Genomic DNA, 21,716 nt, shown 5'->3' with positions numbered 1-21,716 from the left:
TCATTAATATGTTGTCAAATTCAGTTTTCTATACACTATGGTGTTTATTCCATTTTCTGTACTATTAGATATACATATTTAAAAAAATATTTAACTTATTTTAAGAAGAAATTAAATATTTTCTGAAAAAGAATCATTTTATTATTGTTCTCTAGCAACAAATCTGAAACAAGCCTCATCCAACTCAACTAACTCATTTAAATACCTTTGCTCCATAGCAATTTGTCTACATATCTAGTTTACACAATTCTATTCTACATAACACTGTTTTACCCTGTTACATAGTATATAGTTAAAGAACATTTTTGTAATAAACATGTTTCTCTTTTGATATGATACAGAACAAGTTTTTTCACACTTCCCAGCAATCACTCAAATATATTAAAAATGTATCCTTCTTTAAAAGGCACACACATTTACAGGTTCAAATCTTTATTGTTTTAAAATTCTACATGTCTTTTACAATACAATATTTTGTTATTTAAATGACCTCTAAATGGTTAATGTACAATGAATATGCTTTTTCTGAAATCAAACCATGAATTACGATTTCATCAATATGATTATTCTAAACCAAGTAATAAAGAGGTTGGGAAGGTTCCAGTGCTGCATTTGAAACTGTGAATAGCAGACTCTTCCCTTTAGAACCCAGGTGACCACTGTTGAAAGTGCTTTTGAAGATTGCTGATTATGGCTGATCTTAACATCAGCCAATCAAATTAAGAGTTTCTTTTTGTTTTGAAACATCAAAGGGCATTTAAAAAAATAAATGAAACAATTTGCTTTAGTAATCTACAGAGGCAAACTCAAAGTTATGATTATCTGCATGCAATAACACTCCTCTTTAAATAGTTTTGAAGAATTTATACATTTTATAAAGAATGTGTTTAAGAGTGCAAGTTTTCTGATATTGACTTCACAAAAGGACAAATGCTGGTAATAATAACTAACATTTAATATCTAAGTCCAAGCTAATGTATATGTAACAGGCAATTAATATGGCTAACCATAAGCCACAATGCAGGGTATGCCCTTTGAGAAAATTAACTAGTTTGGTCCACATTTCTAGTTATTTGGGTAAAAAAACAAAAACAAAACCATTTTAATTCAGCCAAGGGTTTTGATGAATTTATTGTTCCTAAAACGTAGCTAGTTAAAAAGTAAATGATATACACCAATGAAGTATATTGTCACGGTGACTTTTGTATAAAAAGATGGCCTGCTGTTTTTGGAGTGATGAATAAGCACTGTAGGACAAATCAGAAAAATGTCACAGAATGTTTAATTTCTTCCATAAGTTATACTTTCTTATTCCACGACACAGCTTTCACTCTGTAAAACTTTGTCCCCAAAGGAACTTTAAATCTGTTTTGTGCCTAAGAAGAGAAGAAAAAGAGTCACTTAAATGGTTAAAACCAAATCACAAAGGTACTGTCCTATCACACAACTCAATGCTAGAGTATTGCGGGCCGAGAAGCATGGGTGAGAAGTCTTTTATCAAACTACACAAAATCCAGCCCTTACACATGAGAGTATACTGTACCACTAATATTGATGGAAGAAAGAGCTAGTAATAATTGCTCAAGAATATAGTACAAAGGGAGACATACGTCATGATTTCAAGTATCAAAGAACCCTCAATACACAGTTTAAGTTTCATTAGTGTTTTGGAGCAGAGGGGCCCCAAATTACAGTGAGTCAGGAAAAATGCTCATTAGATTCCATTGATTCTATAGCATTGACACTGCTGACATTATGGTCAGGTACATTTTTAGTCATCAAAGTATTTGCATTATCTTTCTTCAAAGGGGGTAGCATATGAAAATCAGAAAAAAACTCTACTACAAATAGTAGTAATTTAATCATCAGTTATGCTGTGTGTTCTTTTTTTGCACAAGAAAACACTAATAACTTGATAGTTATAGAACAGAAACTTGCAGTTATTTTCATGTATAGGCTGATGAATTGTTGGTAATCTACCTACATCTACTCTCTAAAGATAAATAACAAATACTTATAAAATTGGTGGTTCATACTCATACTCATTAAATTCAAGGTATTAATCAAATGAGCTAAAGGACAAACGACTGCCCTAGTAACAATTTCTATGTGAAGCAGTATGTGAATCTGAATCTTCTTGATAGTTCCTAGGTTTATATCATTTGATGTAGTTTTTCACCTTTTTGGCTTGACAGTATTCCTTTTCCATTACTTTTCCAAGTACCCAGGGTCTTCTAGATGCACCTGAAGCTGTTGAATGAAATTGTTAATTTCTTTTTAAAAGTACAGGTATAATCACCCATGAAAACAAAACTGCCAGAATCAAAACTAGTAAAGTTTTCAAAAGTGAAAGAAGGTAAAGACTTTTAAAACAAATCACTAAAATACAAAATGATTTATAAATCAAAAATGAACTCATTTTACTTTTCAGCCAGCAATTTTGGCTTTACTCATTAAATATAAATGGTAAATCAAATCACAGAATAGAGTTCAAGAAATACAAATAATCTAAGTACAAATCATGAACAAATAAATCTAGGAATTCTAAATTAGCTCAACAGTGCCATCTACTGAAAGTGCTAATGAAGATGACCATGTCCATTTCTGAAAGCAGACAGTTATTCAGACAAAATTTATTTTCCAGGTTCAAAGCAAAGCACTACCCTTTTCTTTGGTTGGGGGGTGGGTGCTTTTAACACCAGTGCTCAAGGGCAGGAGTTGCATCTGCCTCACATCTGTACTCCACAGTGCCTGGAATGGCAGTGTTAACCCCTTGAGTGCACAAAAAACGAGAGTTAAAGGCTTAAGAACCAAAGTCTGGAAAGGCAGCGCTTATGTAAAGGGGAGATGGAAAATGGAGGAGGAGACAGGATGAAAAGACTAGTCCTCACAGAGCCAAAGTGTGACAAGCTAAGAAAAGGAAAGTACTCATTCTATTTTTAAATTCATCAGAAGATAAGTTTTTAAAAGAGTCAATTTGAAAAGTATTTGGCCAGTAAATTATCTGGTTAGGCTAAAGCCTTTGAGAGATTCCTAAGAGAAGACAAAACGGATTTTTATTCTGTAAACATAATTTGGCAACATATAAATGAAAGATATCATGAGGGGCGCCTGGGTGGCTCAGCCAGTTAAGCGTCTGCCTTTGGCTCAGGTCATCATCCCAGGGTCCTGGGATCAAGTTCCACATCGGGCTCCCTGCTCAGCGGGAGTCTGCTTCTCCCTCTGCCCCTCCCCGCACTCGTGCTCTCTCTCTCACTATCTCTTGCAAAAATAAAATCTTTTTTTTTTTTTTTTTAAAGATTTTATTTATTTGACAGAGACATAGTGAGAGAGGGAACACAAGCAGGGGGAGTGGGAGAGGGAGAAGCAGGCCTCCTGCTGAGCAGGGAGCCCGATGTGGGGCTTGATCCTAGGAGCCCGGGATCATGACCGGAGCCGAAGGCAGATGCTTAATGACTGAACCACCCAGGCGCCCCAATAAATAAAATCTTTAAAAGAATAATAAAAAAAAAGATATCATGAGTGAACTATCAGAAATAAAAATGTGTAGATATATCACATGATAGAAAGATTAAAAGCCCCTAAACCACAGGATATGGAAAATACTCTTAAGAGTAATACAGCACTTCACAATTCATGATTTCTGAAAAGAATGATCTAAAATTAAACACTTAAGTTTTATGTTTGAGGAGTAGTAAGTCCCACTGTCACGGGCACAAAAACACCCTAATAATCCCCAGGGCAATGACACAGGGGTAGGGAAGCATAATTCCCAATTGGTAACCTCAGTTCTGTATTTCTCAAAAAAAGGGTGGAGGGGAGGGAAAGCTGGAGTTCCTTGGTAAAGTAAGATTGTTAAATAAGTTCTTTTCTCCAAGACCTGTGAGAACCTTTAAAATGGTAATGTACACTGTAAACCTCTAAGAGTATACAGTGTTTCCTAGATTTATTTTTATTTAAGTTTTTAAAGATTTATTTGAGAGAGACAGAGAGAGAGTGGGTGCATGTGGAGGGAGAGGGGGGAGAGGGAGAGAATCTTCAAGCAGACTCCCTCTGAGCTTGGAGTCGTGGCCTGAGCTGAAACCAACAGATGCACATTCAACTGACTGAGCCACCGAGGCGCCCCAAGTGTTTCCTAGATTTAAACACTAACTCTCCTATTCTTGGGAAATGCATATTGAAATATTTAAAGACAAAGATCCATGATATAACTTGGGCTCATATGGTTCCGGCAACAAAAACAAGCACATATTTGTGTATATTTATGTATTTATACATTTAGACATACACATGTAGAATAAGGCAAATGGGGCAAAATGTTAACAACAGGTGAATCTGAGTAAAGGTGTATGGGTCTTTTTTTTTTTTTTTGCACTGTACTTACTATGCAACTCTTTGGTAAATTTAAAAATCATTTTCAAATAAAAAGTTTAAAGAAATGAGAAAAAAGAAACCCACAGAAAATCGAAAAAATAACCAAGTTCATTGTTTTCAAGACAGAAAACCAGTAAGTTGTAAGCTTATCTTCTCATTTCTCAAGGTTACATGAAAACTATACAAGTCTATGGACATTCTGTATAACCCACCACCAACAGTCATGATGGAGTGACTACGTGACACTGGCCTACGTCAAGAGTTGGTATTTGCCCATGTTGGTTAAGTCATTCCAAACAGAAACATCAATGTAAATGGACATATATTCCTTTTTTTTTTTAACATTTTATTTATTCATTTGAAACACAGAGATACAAAGAGAGAGAGAGAGCATGAGCAGGGGGAGAGGCAGGAGAGGGAGAAGCAGGCTCCCCCTGAGCCAGGAGCCCAATGTGGGGCTCATTCCCAGGACTCTGGGATCATGACCTGAGCTGAAGGCAGACGCTTAACCATCTGAGCCACCTAGGTGCCCCTGGACATATATTCTTGTATTTTAATAATTCTATTTAAGCTAAGTATCCCAAGGTTTCTATTCTTTAAAGATCAAAGTAATTACAATAGACATTGTAATTTAGTAAATTTTAACAAAACTTTTTTTAAAAAGCCTTAAAAAACTAAGTATTTGTAAGTTTAATAAAAAACAAGGTAGGCACATAAGATGATAAACAGGACAGAAAAGACATTTTACAGTTGGAGAGAATATTTTTTCTAAAAACAGTCTTTATTGCCTTTGTAAACAAATGAGTATAAACTAAGCTTAAATAGGCTGCATTTATATGGGAATTCTGACAATATAATTCTACTTTTGCTAGGGTATGAGATACTTGACCCAGGTGCATTAAATACACTCTAATTTTGAACTTTCCACAGAATCCAGGAAAATAATCTGTATAATGCAGATTTTATAAAAAAACAAACAAAAAACATATTAAGCAGAGTTCCTTCTTAGTGATTTAATTCTAATTAGTCAAGAGGGTAGAAAAATCTTTGTTATATTCTCTATACTCCAGGTTTTTATCTTAGTTATGGATGTGACACTTACCACCCTCACCTGGTTTGAGATCCAGGGCAGGCAGAGACTCCGAATGCAGAAAATACAAGGTTGGACTAACAGTAAATAACACATAATTGTCATGGCGCTCATCTAGGATGATGAGTACCAAATCTCCCACCTGAAAACTGAATAAAGGAATATAATTTATTGTCCTCAATGGTTACTGCCACCCTCTTCTGAAAACTTTTAAGTATGTATTCTGCAATATTCAACTCTATATTCAAATATCCATGCATTATTAAAACTCACATTAACATGATCTTTTTTTCTTTTACTCTACCCTGCTCCCAGTGAGAGTGCTGGTCATACACAGCAGATGTTCACATGACTGTCAAAGACCAAAACTTTTAAATTTCCAATACTATCTATTGTTTAAAAAAAAAGAAACAAAACAAATGCTTGGATGAGAGGGAGAAAAACACCATTATAGTCACCAATCACAGGAAGAAGATATTCATCCTCATCTTCCATCTTAGAACATGAAACAAATTCCAAGTGATATTTGCAGTCACAGTGGCAAAGAAAGACTACATACTATTTCTCCTGTCTCCAGGTATAGAGCTCTTCAATTTGAAAGAAAAACCTATTGTGCTCAGTTCATGTACTTAATTAGTTTTAAACAAGTCAATGAAAATTACTGCTTTAGGGCGAAGGCCCGAAAGAAGGATCAAGGAAAGAAAAAAGTGGGTACAACTGCCCATATATGCTTCAATTGGTTCTGTCTTCAGAATCATTTTTAGAAATGTTGTTCAAAATATGAATAGGCCTTGAAAGTTAATCTTGTGACCTTACTGAATTTATCAGTTCTAGTAGTTCTTTGATGGAACCTTTGGTGTTTTCTACATAGTATCATGTCATCTGCAAATAGTGGAAGTTTTACTTCTTCCTTGCTGATTTGGATGCCTTTTATTTCTTCTTACTGTCTGACTGCTGTGGCTAGGACTTCCAGTACTATGTTGAGTAAGAGTAGTGATGGTTACCAGAGGGGAGGTGGGTGGTGGGGATGGGTGAAATAGGTGATGGAGATTAGGAGTACATTTATCATGATGAGCACTGAGTAACACGTGGAATTGCAGAATCACTATATTGTACACCTTAAACTAATGTAACACTGTATGTTAACTGTACTGAAATTAAAATAAAAAAACTTAAAAAAGAAAGTTAATCTCAGATTTCTTAGTTGTCAAGATCATTTAGTTTAGTAGGCCCTGCACCTGATAAATCATCAAAATCACTGGGAAAGCTTTTAAAGGATAACAGCTTTTTCCTTAATTGCTCATCCTACAAATACTTGATGCCTACCTAACAAGACGTGGCAGGCACTGTTTTGGCTAAATATCAGAACACCTTCAAAAAGGTAAGGGCCTCTCTCTAGGCAGTTAAAAAAAAAAAAATTTTTTTTTTTTTTTAAAAGCTCATCTCACTCTAATCTTTGAAATGCCAAAAACTGGATTTGATCTGACATACAGCTGATATATAAAAGCAGATACCAGCTAGTTTTTTAACATCACTGAGAAAAGATAAAATTTTAATGAGAAATTGAAGGTCAGAAACCACAGATGTCTGACAACCGAAAATTTAGTTGACAGACCTATTACAGACAAAAATAAAGGCTCTTGTAAAAATATCTAGTTTGCTGATCTTTTTATCTGTCCTGATAGGTATAGAAGACTGACCAGTGTTTATATGCTGCTGACAACACTTTTTGAAAACTTTATTACAGAGACCCTCCTTTCAAACAGCCCATGACAAAACCCAATATATTACTATGGCTAATGTGGTCCTAGAAGACTGTCTATGAAATTATTCAACTGATAAATAGTGTATTGTGAATTGGTAGTATATCAATAAAATGAAGTCTGAAAAATAAAAATGAGGAAACATTGCAACTTAAAAAATCTGACTCTCCAATCTAAAATGTAAAAGGCTAAGGTAATAAATGGGATTTAAAAGAGGTGAAAAGTGAAGTAGAGTCAAAAGGAATATTTGTGTATAAATGATAAATGAAGCTGTAATAATGACTTCAAATATAATCCTAATGTTTCCAAGAATAATAATTTAGAAAAACTATGCTTTTTAATAAAAAATTTTTACGACCAATGGTTACAAAACACTCAGCTCAATGCACCTGAATCTGAAGGAATATAGCCACTGAAAAATATTTTCATTAACAATTCAATACTATCCAAATCAATAAATTTATTTCACTGGAAAACAGAAAATATAAATATAATACTTACTCTCTAATAGCTATCTTTTCAGAATGCCTTGAGGATACCGAAGACATGCTCTGAGACATCTAAAAAAATGAATAAAGCTTATATAATTAAAGCACCACATATATTTATTAGGTCCTTGCTGCAAAAATTTTTGATGTCACACATATTCACATCCGTGTCCCAGCTTTTAAGGATCCAAATATGAGGTTCACTATTAATATAATTGCTTTCCTTCAACAATGAATTTTCAGTGGACAAATTCACCTACATTTTTACTTATGGTATTTTCTTAATCAAATTTGCCTGCATTAAAAACTTTAAATATAGGATATTTTATTTATAATTACATAGTTAATATTAAAAATATCACAGAGTAGAGATTGACAAGTTTTGGGGAAGCGTTTGCCAATTCTAACACATCAGTTTCAAATCTTTCCTTTTGGTAAACGAACAAACCAAAAAACTCTTCAGGAAAATCTTATTCAAAGGTCCAATATCTAACTACGAAAAACAAATACAATACTCCTCTGGTTAAAATGGGGGTGGGAGAATAAAGTTCTGAGAGTTGGTAAAGTCCCTCACTTACCTCCAAGGCAACTTCTGAGAACTTCAGTTTAAAAACCCACTATTTTCAGCAAGTGCTAAATAATGAAAGGTGTGATTGTCATCCATTTCCTCTCCTGATGAGCACAATGGAATGGGACACGCTAGGTGATGTAGTGTTGCCTTAGCTCAGCTGGGACTGCTTGCTCTTCCAACAGGCTTTAATCCATTATTTACACCATCACATGATACACGGGACTTATGTCCCATAGTCTTGGGGCCAGAAAGGAGGGTGAGGATGCCTATACTTCCCAAGCAGAGTGGGTCCATTACACAGTTGTACAAATCAAGGACAGTTAATGGATTTCTCTTTGTTTAATAAGTCTCTTTTTAAAAATTTTATTATGTTAATCACCACACATTACATCATTAGCTTTTGATGTAGTGTTCCATGATTCACTGTTTGCATATAACACCCAGTGCTCCATTCAGTACGTGCCCTCTTTAATACCCATCACCAGGCTAACCCATCCCTCCACCCTCCTCCCCTCTAGAACCCTCAGTTTTTTTCTCAGAGTCCATAGTCTCTCATGGTTTGTCTCCCCCACCGATTTCCACCCTCCTTCATTTCTCCCTTCTTACTATCTTCTTTTTTTTTTTTAACATGTAATGTATTATTTGTTTCAGAGGTACAGGTCTGTGATTCAAGTCTTACACAATTCACAGCGCTCTAATTCTGATGCTCAGAATTTGTTCCATTGCCCTCTAAACATTATCTGGAATGATGCAGGGTCTCATTAGCATTTGGAAACAAAGTAAAATGAACAACAACAAATAGTGAATAGAAAGGCCTAAAAGTGTAGCAACTTATTATCAGAATCATCCAAATGGTCTATATGCTGCCAGTGAAGAAAAGTTTGACTATCCATTTTCCAGACCATATTCAATTTTATTTTGATTTTTAAAAAAGCTTAAGTTTTTCAGATATTTATTATAAACAAGGGCTTAGATTTAAGAAAACACTGTGTGAAAACAGTTGTAAATTGATATGAAAGTGTGCTTTGCATTGAGACACCTCTTTGGATGGGAGTGGGGTACTCTTTGGATCTGAAGGGCAAAAATCTTTCATTCATAAACACTTCTCAAGCATCAACGGTGTACCAGTTACTATTCCAGGTGCTAAGAACACAGACAAAATTGACTATAATCCTTGCCAAACACAGCTTATATTCTATTGGAAATACTGCATAAAACAGCATACTGAATGATGTCTGGGATAGGCAACTCTTCTCAGTCTTTTTGAACAAGTTTGCTCTACTTATGAAAATAGCAAATAGCCTTAAGATTATTTTGGTGATAAATTAATGATTGACTGGAATGACTACAGACTAATTGACTATATGACTGATGACTGTAGAATTAAGATGTAATTTATGCTGTTCAAGTTGGGGAAGAAAGGCATATGAAAGAAAGCAGATGCTTCCCTACAAGACACAAATTTTAAAAAGCTCAATTCTAATCAGTACCTTAAAACTTTTCAAAAGTATTGAACACAGGCCTTAGATTATTCCTATTTTTTTTTGTAAATTACAATTATTAGAACTTGAAAAATGAAGTAATTGCTTTATTAAAGCATGTAAGATCAACTGTATAACTGTTCAAGTAATTGGTTAAGTTCAAAGGTTAGATTAGAGCCAATATTAATTCAGAAGACCACATAGTATCTCATGTAAGGTGTCAAGGTCAAACAGTTTAAGTTAAAAAAAAAAAAAAGAAAAGAAAAAAGGGGAAGGGATACCATGTATTAATTATGCACACTTACATGTGAACATGTTAATTTTCAAAAGGCCTATGAAGAATACCTCTAACTTTGTTACTGACTTAAGAATCCTAACTTGATGTTATAAATACATGTAATTATGGAATCCTAAGTGATCATAGCTTTTTAATCAGAAACACTGCCTTGATTTTATTGACTGATTTTAACATTATATTAGTAAGGCAGTCCGCTTGGTCAGCTCTATGGCTACAGGTAGTAACTCTGACTCAAGGTCATCACTCTGAGAATCAATTCATTAATGACCCACATGGCCCAATGAAACTACCAGAAATAAATTAATCAAGCCATACATATCTCTGATGGTATTTATAATGAAAGATAATGCAAAACATTTTGAAATGTTAACATCTATTGGGCAAGAAAAATAACTTACCAGTCTTTGATTTAACCGCTTGTTTTCTTCTTCTTTCAACTGTAATGTCTGTAGGAGAAAAAAAGAGACCTGTGGTTTATCCCCTGTACCTTCTCAAATTGAAACTTAACTGTCAAAATTTCCTGAATCTTCACATTAATGTTCTGATCTAGTATGAAAAATTAGTGACTATATTCTTTTTTATGGGTCCTTTCCAACTGTTTTAATTATTTACAGGCTTAAGAGAGAATTAGAACAATTTTAGATACATTTACCTAAGCCTAGAGTTCTCAAGAGTTTAATATGCATTAGAATTACTTGTGGCACTTGTAAATATGCAGTAAATAGCTGAGATCTAACTCCAAAGACTCTGTAGGGGATAGACAGGAGACAGGGATAGGAATAGGTATGGCCTAAGAGGAGGATTCTGTAGTTGTAATACACACCACAGCTGATTCTGATAAAGGTGATCACACAACCCTTTAATAAAGAAAATGTAGAAAATCTTAAAAGCCTAAGGAATGAAAAGTGGTCTATGAACAAAGATATGTTAACTTTGAATCAAAATTATAATATAACCTGGTAGTACAACTGGGAGGAAACCCCTTATTGTCAGTTTTTTCTTGTTCAATTAATCTCTAAAAAAACGCTTAACTTTTCTTCATTATTCATATTCTATTTTCACCCAATTCTAGAGAATATTTACCTTGCTTTTGAAATACATGAAGTTCATATTTATGTTTTGCTGCATTCTGAATTGTTATTGAATAAACCATTATTCCATATATTAATTTTATAAAGACCACCAATCTTTCTTACTGATAGAGACTTCATGTATTGGGAAGAAATGAAAATAAGAGGACTGAAATACTACTGCCAAACATTTAGCCAGTTGGATTAAAAAAATGACAGGATTTCTCAAAACATTAACCACAAAAGTAACCATTAAAAGATCTAATTTATAAACACAACTGGGTATGTTTTCAATACAAGGTTTATGTAACTGCATCCCCAGAGTGAACATAGCAAACATTGTATTTCAGGAAAGCAATTTACTTACTCGTTCTAACAGCATTATTCTCTGTTTTTCTTCAGATAGCATATGACTATTTTCTCTAAAAGAGAAGGATTTATTTTAGTTTAAGCTGGTGAAAATTCTGGACTTTACATTTTCCAGTAAGATTTGGAAATTTAACTATTAATACAGAGCACTTAAAGGTTTGTACTAAACTTTCAAAAGCAGACTGTTTAAATTAGGACACATTTCAATGGTGTATATTCTTTGTACCAGGTCTTGAACCTAGATCTACAAACTGAAATTATAAGCAAAACTTTGTGCATGCATTCTTCCAGAGATAAGGTCTTCTGAATTTAAAATTTTTTCCCCCCCAGGGATTAAAAACCACTCTTCTTCCTATGTGTGGGGTTAATCCATGTTACCAATCAAATGGTACTTCTTGGGTGGCTTTACCATTAAAACTAGAAACAAAACAAAATGCTACACGTCCTTGAGTAAGCTAAAGGACTTGAAGTTTTATTTTACAAAAAAATAAACCAAATATCAATAAAGACTTCAAAAGTACTACTAAATGGCTATAAATGTGCTAGTCACTGTGCCATGTGTGAATCTGCCCATCACACTAAAATACTCAAAAATTAGAAAAGAAAAAAAATGTAACAGGGTGTAGCCTTGTATTTTTATTTTTACTACTAATAGGAAATAAAATTGTGAGACATTCAAAGTATAAAATATGATGATTTGATATACATACACATTGTAAAAGCAGACTCTCCACTGAGTTAACTAACACCTCCATCACTTACCTTTTTTGCAAGGCAGGGAGAACACTGAAATTCTACTCTCCTATCAAATTTCAAATATACAACACAGTGCTATCATTTACTGTCTACATGTTATACAGATCCTCAGGTCTTATTCACCTTGTAAGTGGAAGTTTGCAACCTTTTTTTCCCACCTCCCAGCTCTTGGCAACTACTTTTCTACTCTATGGGTTTGACTTCTTACTTAAGATTCTACAGGGGCACCTGGGTGGCTCAATCGTTAAGCGTCTGCCTTCGGCTCAGGTCATGATCCCAGAGTCCTGGGATCGAGCCCCGCATCAGGTTCCCTGCTCTGCGGGAAGCCTGCTTCCCCCTCTCCTGCCCCCCCCCCCCCCCCGCTTGTGTTCCCTCTCTGGCTGTCTCTCTCTCTGTCAAATAAATAAAAATAAAATCTTAAAAAAAAAAAAAAGATTCTACATATAAGAGATACTATGCAGTATTTGTCTTTCTCTGTCTGGCTTATTTCACTTAGCATAATGGCCTCCAGTTTCATCCACAATGTTGCAAAGGGCAGAATTTCCTTCTTTCTTATGGTTGAATAATAATCCATTATATATTTTTATTCACCATTTTCTTACCCATTTTCTTTATTCATCCATCGAGGAATACTTAGGATGTTTCCATATGTTGGCTACTGTGAATAATGCTGCAATGAACATGGGAGTACAAGAATCTGAGATAATGATTTCATTTCCTTTGCATGTATACACCCAGAGATGAGACTGCTGAATCATACGGTGGTTCTTTTAATTTCTTAAGGAAACTCCATACTGTTTTCTATAGTGGCTGTCCCAGTTTACATTCCCACAAACAGTGCATGAGGGCTCCTTCTTCTCCACATCCTTGCCAGCATTTATTATCTATTGATTGTCTCTTTAATAACAGACATCCTGATAGATATGAGGTGACTGATATCTTGTGGTTTTGATTTGTATTTCCCTGATGATTAGTGACATGGAGCACCTTTTCATGTACTTGTTGGCCATCTGTATGCCATCTTTGAAAAAACATCTATTTTTTTGCCCTGTTTAACTGGGTTGTTTCTTCGCTATTGAGTTGTGTGAATTCATTACATATTTCAGACATTAATAATTTATCAGATATATGATTTGCAAATATTTTCTCCCACTCCATAGGTTTTTGCCTTTTCATTTTGTTGATGTACATAGAAGCTTTTTAGTCTGATGTAGTCCCACCTGTTTATCTTTGTTGCCTTTGCTTCCAGTGAAAAAGCCCAAAATCACTGCCAAGGCCAATGTCAAGGAACTCACCTCCTATATTTTCTTCCATGAATTTTATGGTTTCAGGTCTTATGTTCAAATTTTTAATCCATTTTGAGGTGATTTTTGTGTATGATGTTAACACAGGGATCCAATTTCATTCTTTTGTATGTGGCTATCCAGTTTTCCCAGCACCATTTATTGAAGACACTATCCTTTCCCCATTAGTTTTCTTGGCTCCCTTGTCAAATTTTTGTTGCCTAACACGTGGGGATGTATTCCTGGAATCTCCATTCTGTTCCACTGAGCTATGTTTATGCCACCTGTTTGATTACCATAGCCCTGTAGTACAGTTTGAAATCAGGAAGTGTGAGGTCTCCAGCTTTGTTCCTTTTACTCAAGATTGCTTTGGCTACTCAGGGTGTTTTGTAGTTTGATATGAATTTTAGGACTGCTCTTTTCTATTTCTGTGAGAAATGCCACTGGAATTTTGATAGGGATTGCATGAAATCTGCAGATTGCTTTGGTTAGTAGACATTTTAACAATATTAATCTTGCAATCCAAGAACACAGGATACCTTTCCATTTATTTTTGTGTCTTCTTCAATTTTACCAATGTCTTGTAGTTTCTCACTACAAATCTTTCACCTCCTTGGTTAAATTTATTCCTAGGTATTTTATTCTTTTTGATGCAATTGTAAATCAGATTGTTCCCTCAAATCTCTTTGTTAGTTCATTGTTAGCATATAAAAACACTACTGATTTCATGTCCTGCAACTTTACTGAATTTATGATTAGTTTGAACAGTTTTTGGTGGTCTTTAGGGTTTTCTACATATAATGTCATGTTGTCTGCAAAGAGTTAATTTTACTTCTTCCTTATTTGTTCGGGGTTTTAAAAATTTCCTTTTTTTGCCTAATTGCTCTGGCTATGGCTTCCAGTACACTGTTGAATAAAAGTGGCAGAGTGGGCATCTTTGTCTTATTCCTGATCTTAAAAACTTTCAGCTTTGCACTGGTGAGTATGATGTGGGTTTCTCATATATGGCCTTTACTATATTGAGGTACATTCATTCTATACCCACTTCTGTTAAGAGTTTTTATCATGAAAGGACATTGGAAATTTTGTCAAGTGCTTTTTCTTCATATATTGCAATGATTAAATGATTGTCATCCTTCATTTTGTTAATGTGATATATCACACTGATTTGCAGATATTGAGCTACCATTGTATTCCTGGAATAAATCCCACTTGATCATGGTGTATGCTTTTTATTTTTTAAAATATTTTATTTATTTATTTGAGAGAGAGAGAGAGAGAGAGAGAGAGAGAGCATGAGTGGGATGAAGGGCAGAGGGAGAAGCAGACTCCCAGGTGAGCAGGGAGCCCGATGAGGGACTTGATCCTGGGACTCTGGGATCATGACCTGAGCTGATGGCAGATGCTTAATCGACCGAGCCACCCAGGCACCCTGCATGCTCCTTTTAATGTACTGCTGAATTCAGTTTACTAATATTTTGCTGAGGATTTCTGCATCTGTTCATTAGGGATATTGCTCTGTATTTTTCTTGTCCTTCCCTTGTCAGGTTTTGGTATCAGGGTAATGCTGGCTTCATATAATAACTTCAATAGAGTTCTTTCCTCTTCTACGTTTTAGAAGAGTTTCAGGAAGTTTGGTATTAGTTCTTCTTTAAAAAAATGTTTGATAGAATTCACCAATGAAGCCATCTGGTCCTTGACTCTTCTTTGCTGGAAGGTTTTTTATTACAGATTCAATCTCCTTACTATTAATTGGCCTGTTGAGATTTTCCATTTCTTCATGATTCAGTCTTGTGGTTGTATGTTTCTAGGAATGTAGCCATATATTCTAGATTGTCCAATTTGTTGGGAATAATTGTACATAGTAATCTCTTATGATTCTTTGTATGTCTGGTATCAGCGGTAATGTAGTGTTGTAATTTAATGTTTTAAATTCTTCTGCATGTGTAATTCCCCAATTACATTTTAAGCAACTTGACTGAGGCAGGAATTTTATCTTCTAAGTGTTAATTCTTGTAGGAAGAGGCTTTGCCTAACATAAAGTCACAAAGACTCATAATTCTAGCTTTTACATTTAAGTCCATGATCCATTTTGTTAATTTGTCTTATAAGATAAATAGAAGATCTAATTTCATTCTTTTGCATGTGGATATCCAACTGTCCCAGCACCATTTATTGAAAATGCTATTATTTCTCCATTGAATTGTCTTGGCACCTTGGACCATAATGCAAAGGTTCAATTGACTATAAATATTAAGGGCTTATTTCTGGACTCTCAATTCTATTTCAATGATCTATAAACATATACATTCACATATATACACACACATATATAGATCAGGCTACCACCATACTGTCTTGATTGCCCTAGCTTTTCATTAATTTTTGTAATAAGGACACGTGCGTTTCCAACTTCATTCTTTTTTGCATATTGTTTTGTCTATTAGAGTTCACTGCACTTCCATATGAATTTTAGGATCTACTGTCCACTTCTGCAAAAAAGGCATATTTCAACAGCAATACTGTGTTGAATCTGCAGATCACAAGAGTATTGCTACCTCAACAAGATTAAGTCGTCTTCTTTTTTTTTTTTTTTAAAGATTTCATTTTTAAGTAATCTCTACACCCAACTTGGGGCTTGAACTCACAACCCCGAGATCAAGAGTAGTATGCTCTACCGACTGAGCCAGCCAGGTGCTCCAAGATTAAATCTTCCAATCAATGAACATGGGATGTCTTTTTAGGCCTTCAATTTTGTTCAACAATGTTTTGTAACCTTCAAAACATTGTATGAGTCTTGAACTTCTTTTGTTTAAACTTATTCTTAAGTATTTAGATTCTAGTGAAATTCTTGGGTGTGTCAATATACAAGATCATGTTATAGATACCAATAGAGACAGTTTTATTTCTTCCTTTCCAATATGGAATGGATGCCTATAATTTCTTTTCCTTGCCTGAGTGCCCTTTATAGGAGAACCTCAACTGATCTTTTTCTTCTTGATTTTTAGGGGAAAAGCCTTCTTCTTTCATCACTGAATATGATCTTATTTGTGGCTTTCTTAGATGCCTTTTATTAAGTTGAGGAAGTTCTCTTCAACATTTCAATACTGAGTGTTTAAATGCTTTCTCTTTATTGATATTGATATGATATATTACATAAACTAATTTTTAAATATTCAGCCAATATTGCATTCCTGGGATAAACCCAGTAAGAATCCCTTTTATGTATTGCTGGATTTGGTCTATTAGTATTTTGTTGAGAATATCTGAATTTATAGTTATATTTTCTTAGAGTATTAGAACTGAATTTGATGTGGATTTCTCACTCAGTAGGACTTGGAAGGGTTCTAAGATTTTAACTCCTAAGGAGTTTAATGCCAGTTCTGATATTGCTTATTTAGAGAAGGAACTTGAAGAATGACTGCTAAACTACTATTTTTAATTTTTATAAAATAAAGTTAATTATTTAGACTTTCTAAAGTCACACAAATAGAAACACAAATAGAAAATTAAGGGGGAACTTCTAAAGTAGGCTGAAATAAGTAGAAACCCAGCACATTTAACAAGCCAATTAGAAAAGGACCAAGTTGGCATTACTAGACCTAGCTTCAATTTTCTTTTTCTTAGTTTCACTGAGGTTTAATAATTGATATGCAAATATCTGCACACATTTCATGTACACATCTTGATGAGTCTAGACACATGCATACACCCATGATACCACCACCACAACCAAGGAACTAGATATATCCATCCAATTAAAAAAATTTCTGTGTGTGTGTGTAAGAGAGAGTGACAGAGAAAAAGGGAGAGAGAAATTTTGATGTAACACTTAGTAGTCTTTTCCTTGTGCTTCCCTACTCCACATTCAAAGTAGTCTACTTTAAGAAATACTATATGTTAAGAAATATTTAGTCTTTAATACATCTGTAATATTTTTTGGTATATAATATAAAATATAGGTTACCCTCCACCAACCGGTAACCAGTTACTCCAATATCTCACGTCTTTTTCCAAACTGATTTAAAATGCCATCAATTTCCATACATCCATGGGTTTATTCAAGACAACCAATTCTAGTAATCTATTTACCCGTGACTTTATCAACAATATACAGAATTAATTATCGTCTACAGCTTAAGACTATATCTTAACATCCAGCAGGATAAATTCCTACTCACTGATATTTCTTGAAAATGTTATCAACTGTTTTTTTGCACATTTATTTTTCTATATGAATTTTAACATCCAACATTAAATTTTACCTACTTACCCTGTTGAAATTTTAGTTGGGTATAAATAACTGAATAAGTCTGATGAGAAAACAGTATCTTTGCAACACTGTACTTCCATCCATCTTTAACTTCCAAGCCTTTAAATACCTTTCATAAAGTTCTACAGCTTTCTCCACAAGGGTCTTGCACATTTTTTTGTTAAACTCATTACTAACAAATTATTTCCTTAAATTTTCATTGGGATCTCATACACACACATACACGTATACATATACAAATACATATATGTATATATACACACATACAAATATATATATTCAAATCAGCTTTTGCTGGTAAATATATGCAAACTGCTCTATTTTGATATATTTATGACATACACTCTGATGTAGTCTTATTACTTTTAATAGTTTGTTAGGTCTATGTGGTTTGAAAAGGAAATTATCATGAAATCGTGACAGTTAAGACTTTACTTGCCAATTTTTACTGTTTATTGTCTTGCAGAATGGTCATGGTGACAGCTGGCATTCTGGCATTCTTCCTAAAATTATGGAAAATGCTTCTAAATGTTTCAACATTGAATATAATGTTTGCTATAAGTGTCTCATGTATACTCTCTCAAACTAACAAAGTTCCCCTCTATTCCTAGATTGCTAAGATTTTTTTTTTTTTTTGAAGATTGATTTATTTGTCAGAGAGAGAGAGAGAGAGAGAGAGAGCACAAGCAGGGGGAGTGGAAGGCAGAGGGAGAAGCAGGCTCCCCACTGAGCAGGGAGCCCAATGCGGGACTCGATCCCAGGAGCCCAGGATAATGACCTGAGCCAAAGGCAGACCTGCCCAATCAACTGAGCCACCCAGGCGTCCCTAAAAAAATATTTTTAATGGACACGGACTTTTATCAGTTGTTATTTCTGTATCTAGATGATCACATAATCCTTTCCATGTGATCAGTGAATTTGGTTACACTGAGATATTCTGAGGTTTAATTATTATTATTATATTCCTGAAATATTCCATTGAGTCATGATGATCATCTTAATACTCCATTGTATTTGAAATGCTGAAATTGTCTTTTGGATTTTTTACAACTATAACAAAAATGAGATTAATCTTTATCTTCTTCTGTATAATTTTTAAAACCATACCTGTGGTTATGGTTCTATTCATTCCACATATTTACTTATACCTTCATTTTGCTTGATATTTCATTTATCATGGCTCATATACTTTTATCAATTTCATTTTCTAATACATATACTTGAGATTATATAATTCTTCCAGTGTTACCACCTTCATTATATCTCATTTTTTTGATACTTTTGTTCAGATTTAAGTAAATAAATTTCCATTTTCTTATCAATACCTATGTTGAATATATAGATATTCAAATTTCCAAATGTATAAACTTCTATTTTTGTTACAGGTTTTCAATTGCTTATGTTTAGTGGCTGGAATTATATCAATATTTCGAACTTTGAGACTTCCTCTGTGATTTGGTATATAGTGAATTTTCTTAACTGTTTCTCTATTGCTTTATTTTTTATTTCACTGTGTCCTGAGAGGAAGGTCTACTGTTACTGTAGCTCTGAAAAATTCTCATTCTAGTTTTAATCCATTTTTCATTCATACACAATTGATCAAAGTCACATTTTCAAGCATCTACAAGTTAACAACCAATTGCTTACGGTAAAGTTGTGCCCTCTCTACATGTGAAACTTTTTCTTAAACTTATAAAAAACTTTTGCTTTGAATGGCTTATATATTTTTTTCCCTTATCATTTTTCTTTACGTGCTTCTCATATGTAGAGTTCAACTGGATGCTTTTTTTTTTGAGAGGTTTTGTTGTGGTAGGTCAGTTAGCTTTTCATCACATGTTTTGACTTATTTTTGTCATTTATGTTTTCTAATTACCATGGGCTCTTTAGAGGTTTGTGCCTTGCCTTTTTGAATTAGTTTATTTGCTCTGTTTTTCACTTACATTCTTAAAACCTTGTATCTTCCCAAAACTCAAGTTAACCAGTTTCTACTCCTTTCTTTTAAACCAAACAGAAAGCTGAATACATTTTTACTTTTTAAAAAACTCCTTTGCCTTCCCCCACCCAATACACTCATCAAAATAAATATATTTATTACTATAGTAATGCCTTTTCCTCCTAGGTAATGGACTTCAAAATTTAAACACTTCCTATAAATAAAATAGCTTGACACTACTGCAGTGATCCTTATCTTGGCAGCCTATGAAAAGTTTGGTGCACATATAAAGTATGAAAACATGCCAAAGTGATTCATATATATACACAAGCAGCAGTATTAAGATATTTCTCATATTTATAGATTAAAGGAATTTAAATGGCACAACTTTCAGATATATGGGCTGTGGGCAACCAGTAGTGCTACCATATTTCCTATCTTTAGAGCTTTCAGCTTAGAAAAGTGCACACTAGTGGTTTAAAAGCCTGTATTACTTAAGGAAGTTGAAGACATAATGTACTTACTGTACAGACATCATGCTTGTCTCCATTGCTGAATCCACTTTTCCTTCATCTTGTGTTTCCATGGCTGATCTCTCTGTTTCACCTGGGAGTTCAGGTGCACAAGCTCCATAAAGTTCTGGGGCTGCAGCTACATACGCTGAAGGAACAAAACTGCTACTACGCAACTTATTGACTTCTTCTTCAAGTTTTTTCTTTTCCTCAAGCAAACGAGCTCGATCTTCAGATAGTGACTCTATCAAATCTGAAGGCCCCCAAGTTGAAATAACATTATAAAACATTTCATGTGATTTTTAAATTTTAAAATGGAGTTAAAAATATATTGTGAAACATTACTAACCTTTATCTCGCTCTTGCTGTTGCATTGTACTTTTCAACTTATCGCTAAGATCATTGATTATATTTTCTTTTCTCATTTTCTCTCTTGTTAAAACAGTGTTAAAATTGGTCTGGAACAAGAGAATGACAACTACTTAAATTACCTGCATGTACACAGCATCTACGACTAAAGAAACTAGCAAATATTTTTGCATGGTGCATCTGCACGTGGAGAAGATAAAGTGCAATTCACAAATGATGTTCATTTTTTAATAAGAATACTCTACTGTGGTAAATACAATGTGACTGTGCTGTCCTGAGGTTCCATATTAAGATATGCTCCAATTTAATACCTTGAAAATGAATGCTATTTTCTTTTTTTTTTTTTAACGATTTTATTTATTTGACAGAGAGAGGGAACACAAGCAGGGGGAGTGGGAGAGGGAGAAGCAGGCTTCCCGCAGAGCAGGGAGCCCGATGCGGAGCTTAATCCCAGGACCCTGGGATCATGACCTGAGCCGAAGGCAGACGCTTAACGACTGAGCCACCCAGGCACCCCGAATTCTATTTTCTCATTATTGTCTACATATTTATTGTCAAAGGAAAAGCACTAACAGATAATTTTATTTTTTTTTTAGGCAGATCACCGGTGACCTGAGATGCATTTTTTTTTTTTTTTAAGATTTTATTTATTTATTTGCCAGAGACAGAGAGAGAGCACATGTAGGGGGAGCAGCAGGCAGAGGGAGAGGGAGAAGCAGACTCCCCACTGAGCAAGGAGCCCGATGCGGGACTCAATCCCAGGACCCTGGGATCATGACCTGAGCCGAAGGCAGACGCTTAACAGACTGAGCCACCCAGGTGTCCCTAACAGATGATTTTAAAATTGGGAAGAAAGAAAGAAAACAAGTGCTGTTATACACTTCATTTTTTCTTTAATACCCTTCCTGCTTCTGCAATCTTCCTTTTGTCTTTAGCTAAGTCTTGATTACCACAGTATATTTTATAGAGATGACTTTATCCCATCATCTTCTCCTTTCTGGATATTTGCAATAGACACTGCACATCTGGTTAATAATTACTGGACTTGTTACTTTTTAATTTTTTATAAATACCTTCCTACTGTGA

At 34.4% G+C, this 21,716-nt stretch overlaps 1 protein-coding gene across 6 annotated transcripts in view; it reads right to left on the bottom strand.

Annotated features, from left to right (window-relative positions):
* Window positions 1-415: 415 nt before the first annotated feature.
* RB1CC1 (RB1 inducible coiled-coil 1) overlaps window positions 416-21,716 on the bottom strand; it is a 93,463-nt gene continuing 72,162 nt past the window's right edge. For 5 of the 6 annotated variants that reach the window (XM_036073035.2, XM_036073036.2, XM_036073034.2 and 2 more), the window contains 8 exons: window positions 20,611-20,719; window positions 20,274-20,514; window positions 11,503-11,557; window positions 10,464-10,511; window positions 7,729-7,787; window positions 5,477-5,613; window positions 2,180-2,250; window positions 416-1,376 (listed from right to left, as the gene is read on the bottom strand). In XM_036073035.2, coding sequence (XP_035928928.2) covers window positions 1,299-1,376; window positions 2,180-2,250; window positions 5,477-5,613; window positions 7,729-7,787; window positions 10,464-10,511; window positions 11,503-11,557; window positions 20,274-20,514; window positions 20,611-20,719 — 798 coding nt within the window. In that variant the 3' untranslated portion in view covers window positions 416-1,298. The remainder of the gene's footprint in view (window positions 1,377-2,179; window positions 2,251-5,476; window positions 5,614-7,728; window positions 7,788-10,463; window positions 10,512-11,502; window positions 11,558-20,273; window positions 20,515-20,610; window positions 20,720-21,716) is intronic. The other variant, XM_078072388.1, reaches the window with a different exon arrangement.

The sequence above is a fragment of the Halichoerus grypus genome, chromosome 5 (genome assembly GCF_964656455.1).
Source record: "Halichoerus grypus chromosome 5, mHalGry1.hap1.1, whole genome shotgun sequence".
NCBI lineage: Eukaryota > Metazoa > Chordata > Mammalia > Carnivora > Phocidae > Halichoerus > Halichoerus grypus.
Note: the sequence above shows the minus strand (reverse complement) of the source record. Positions and strands in the feature narration are given on the sequence as shown.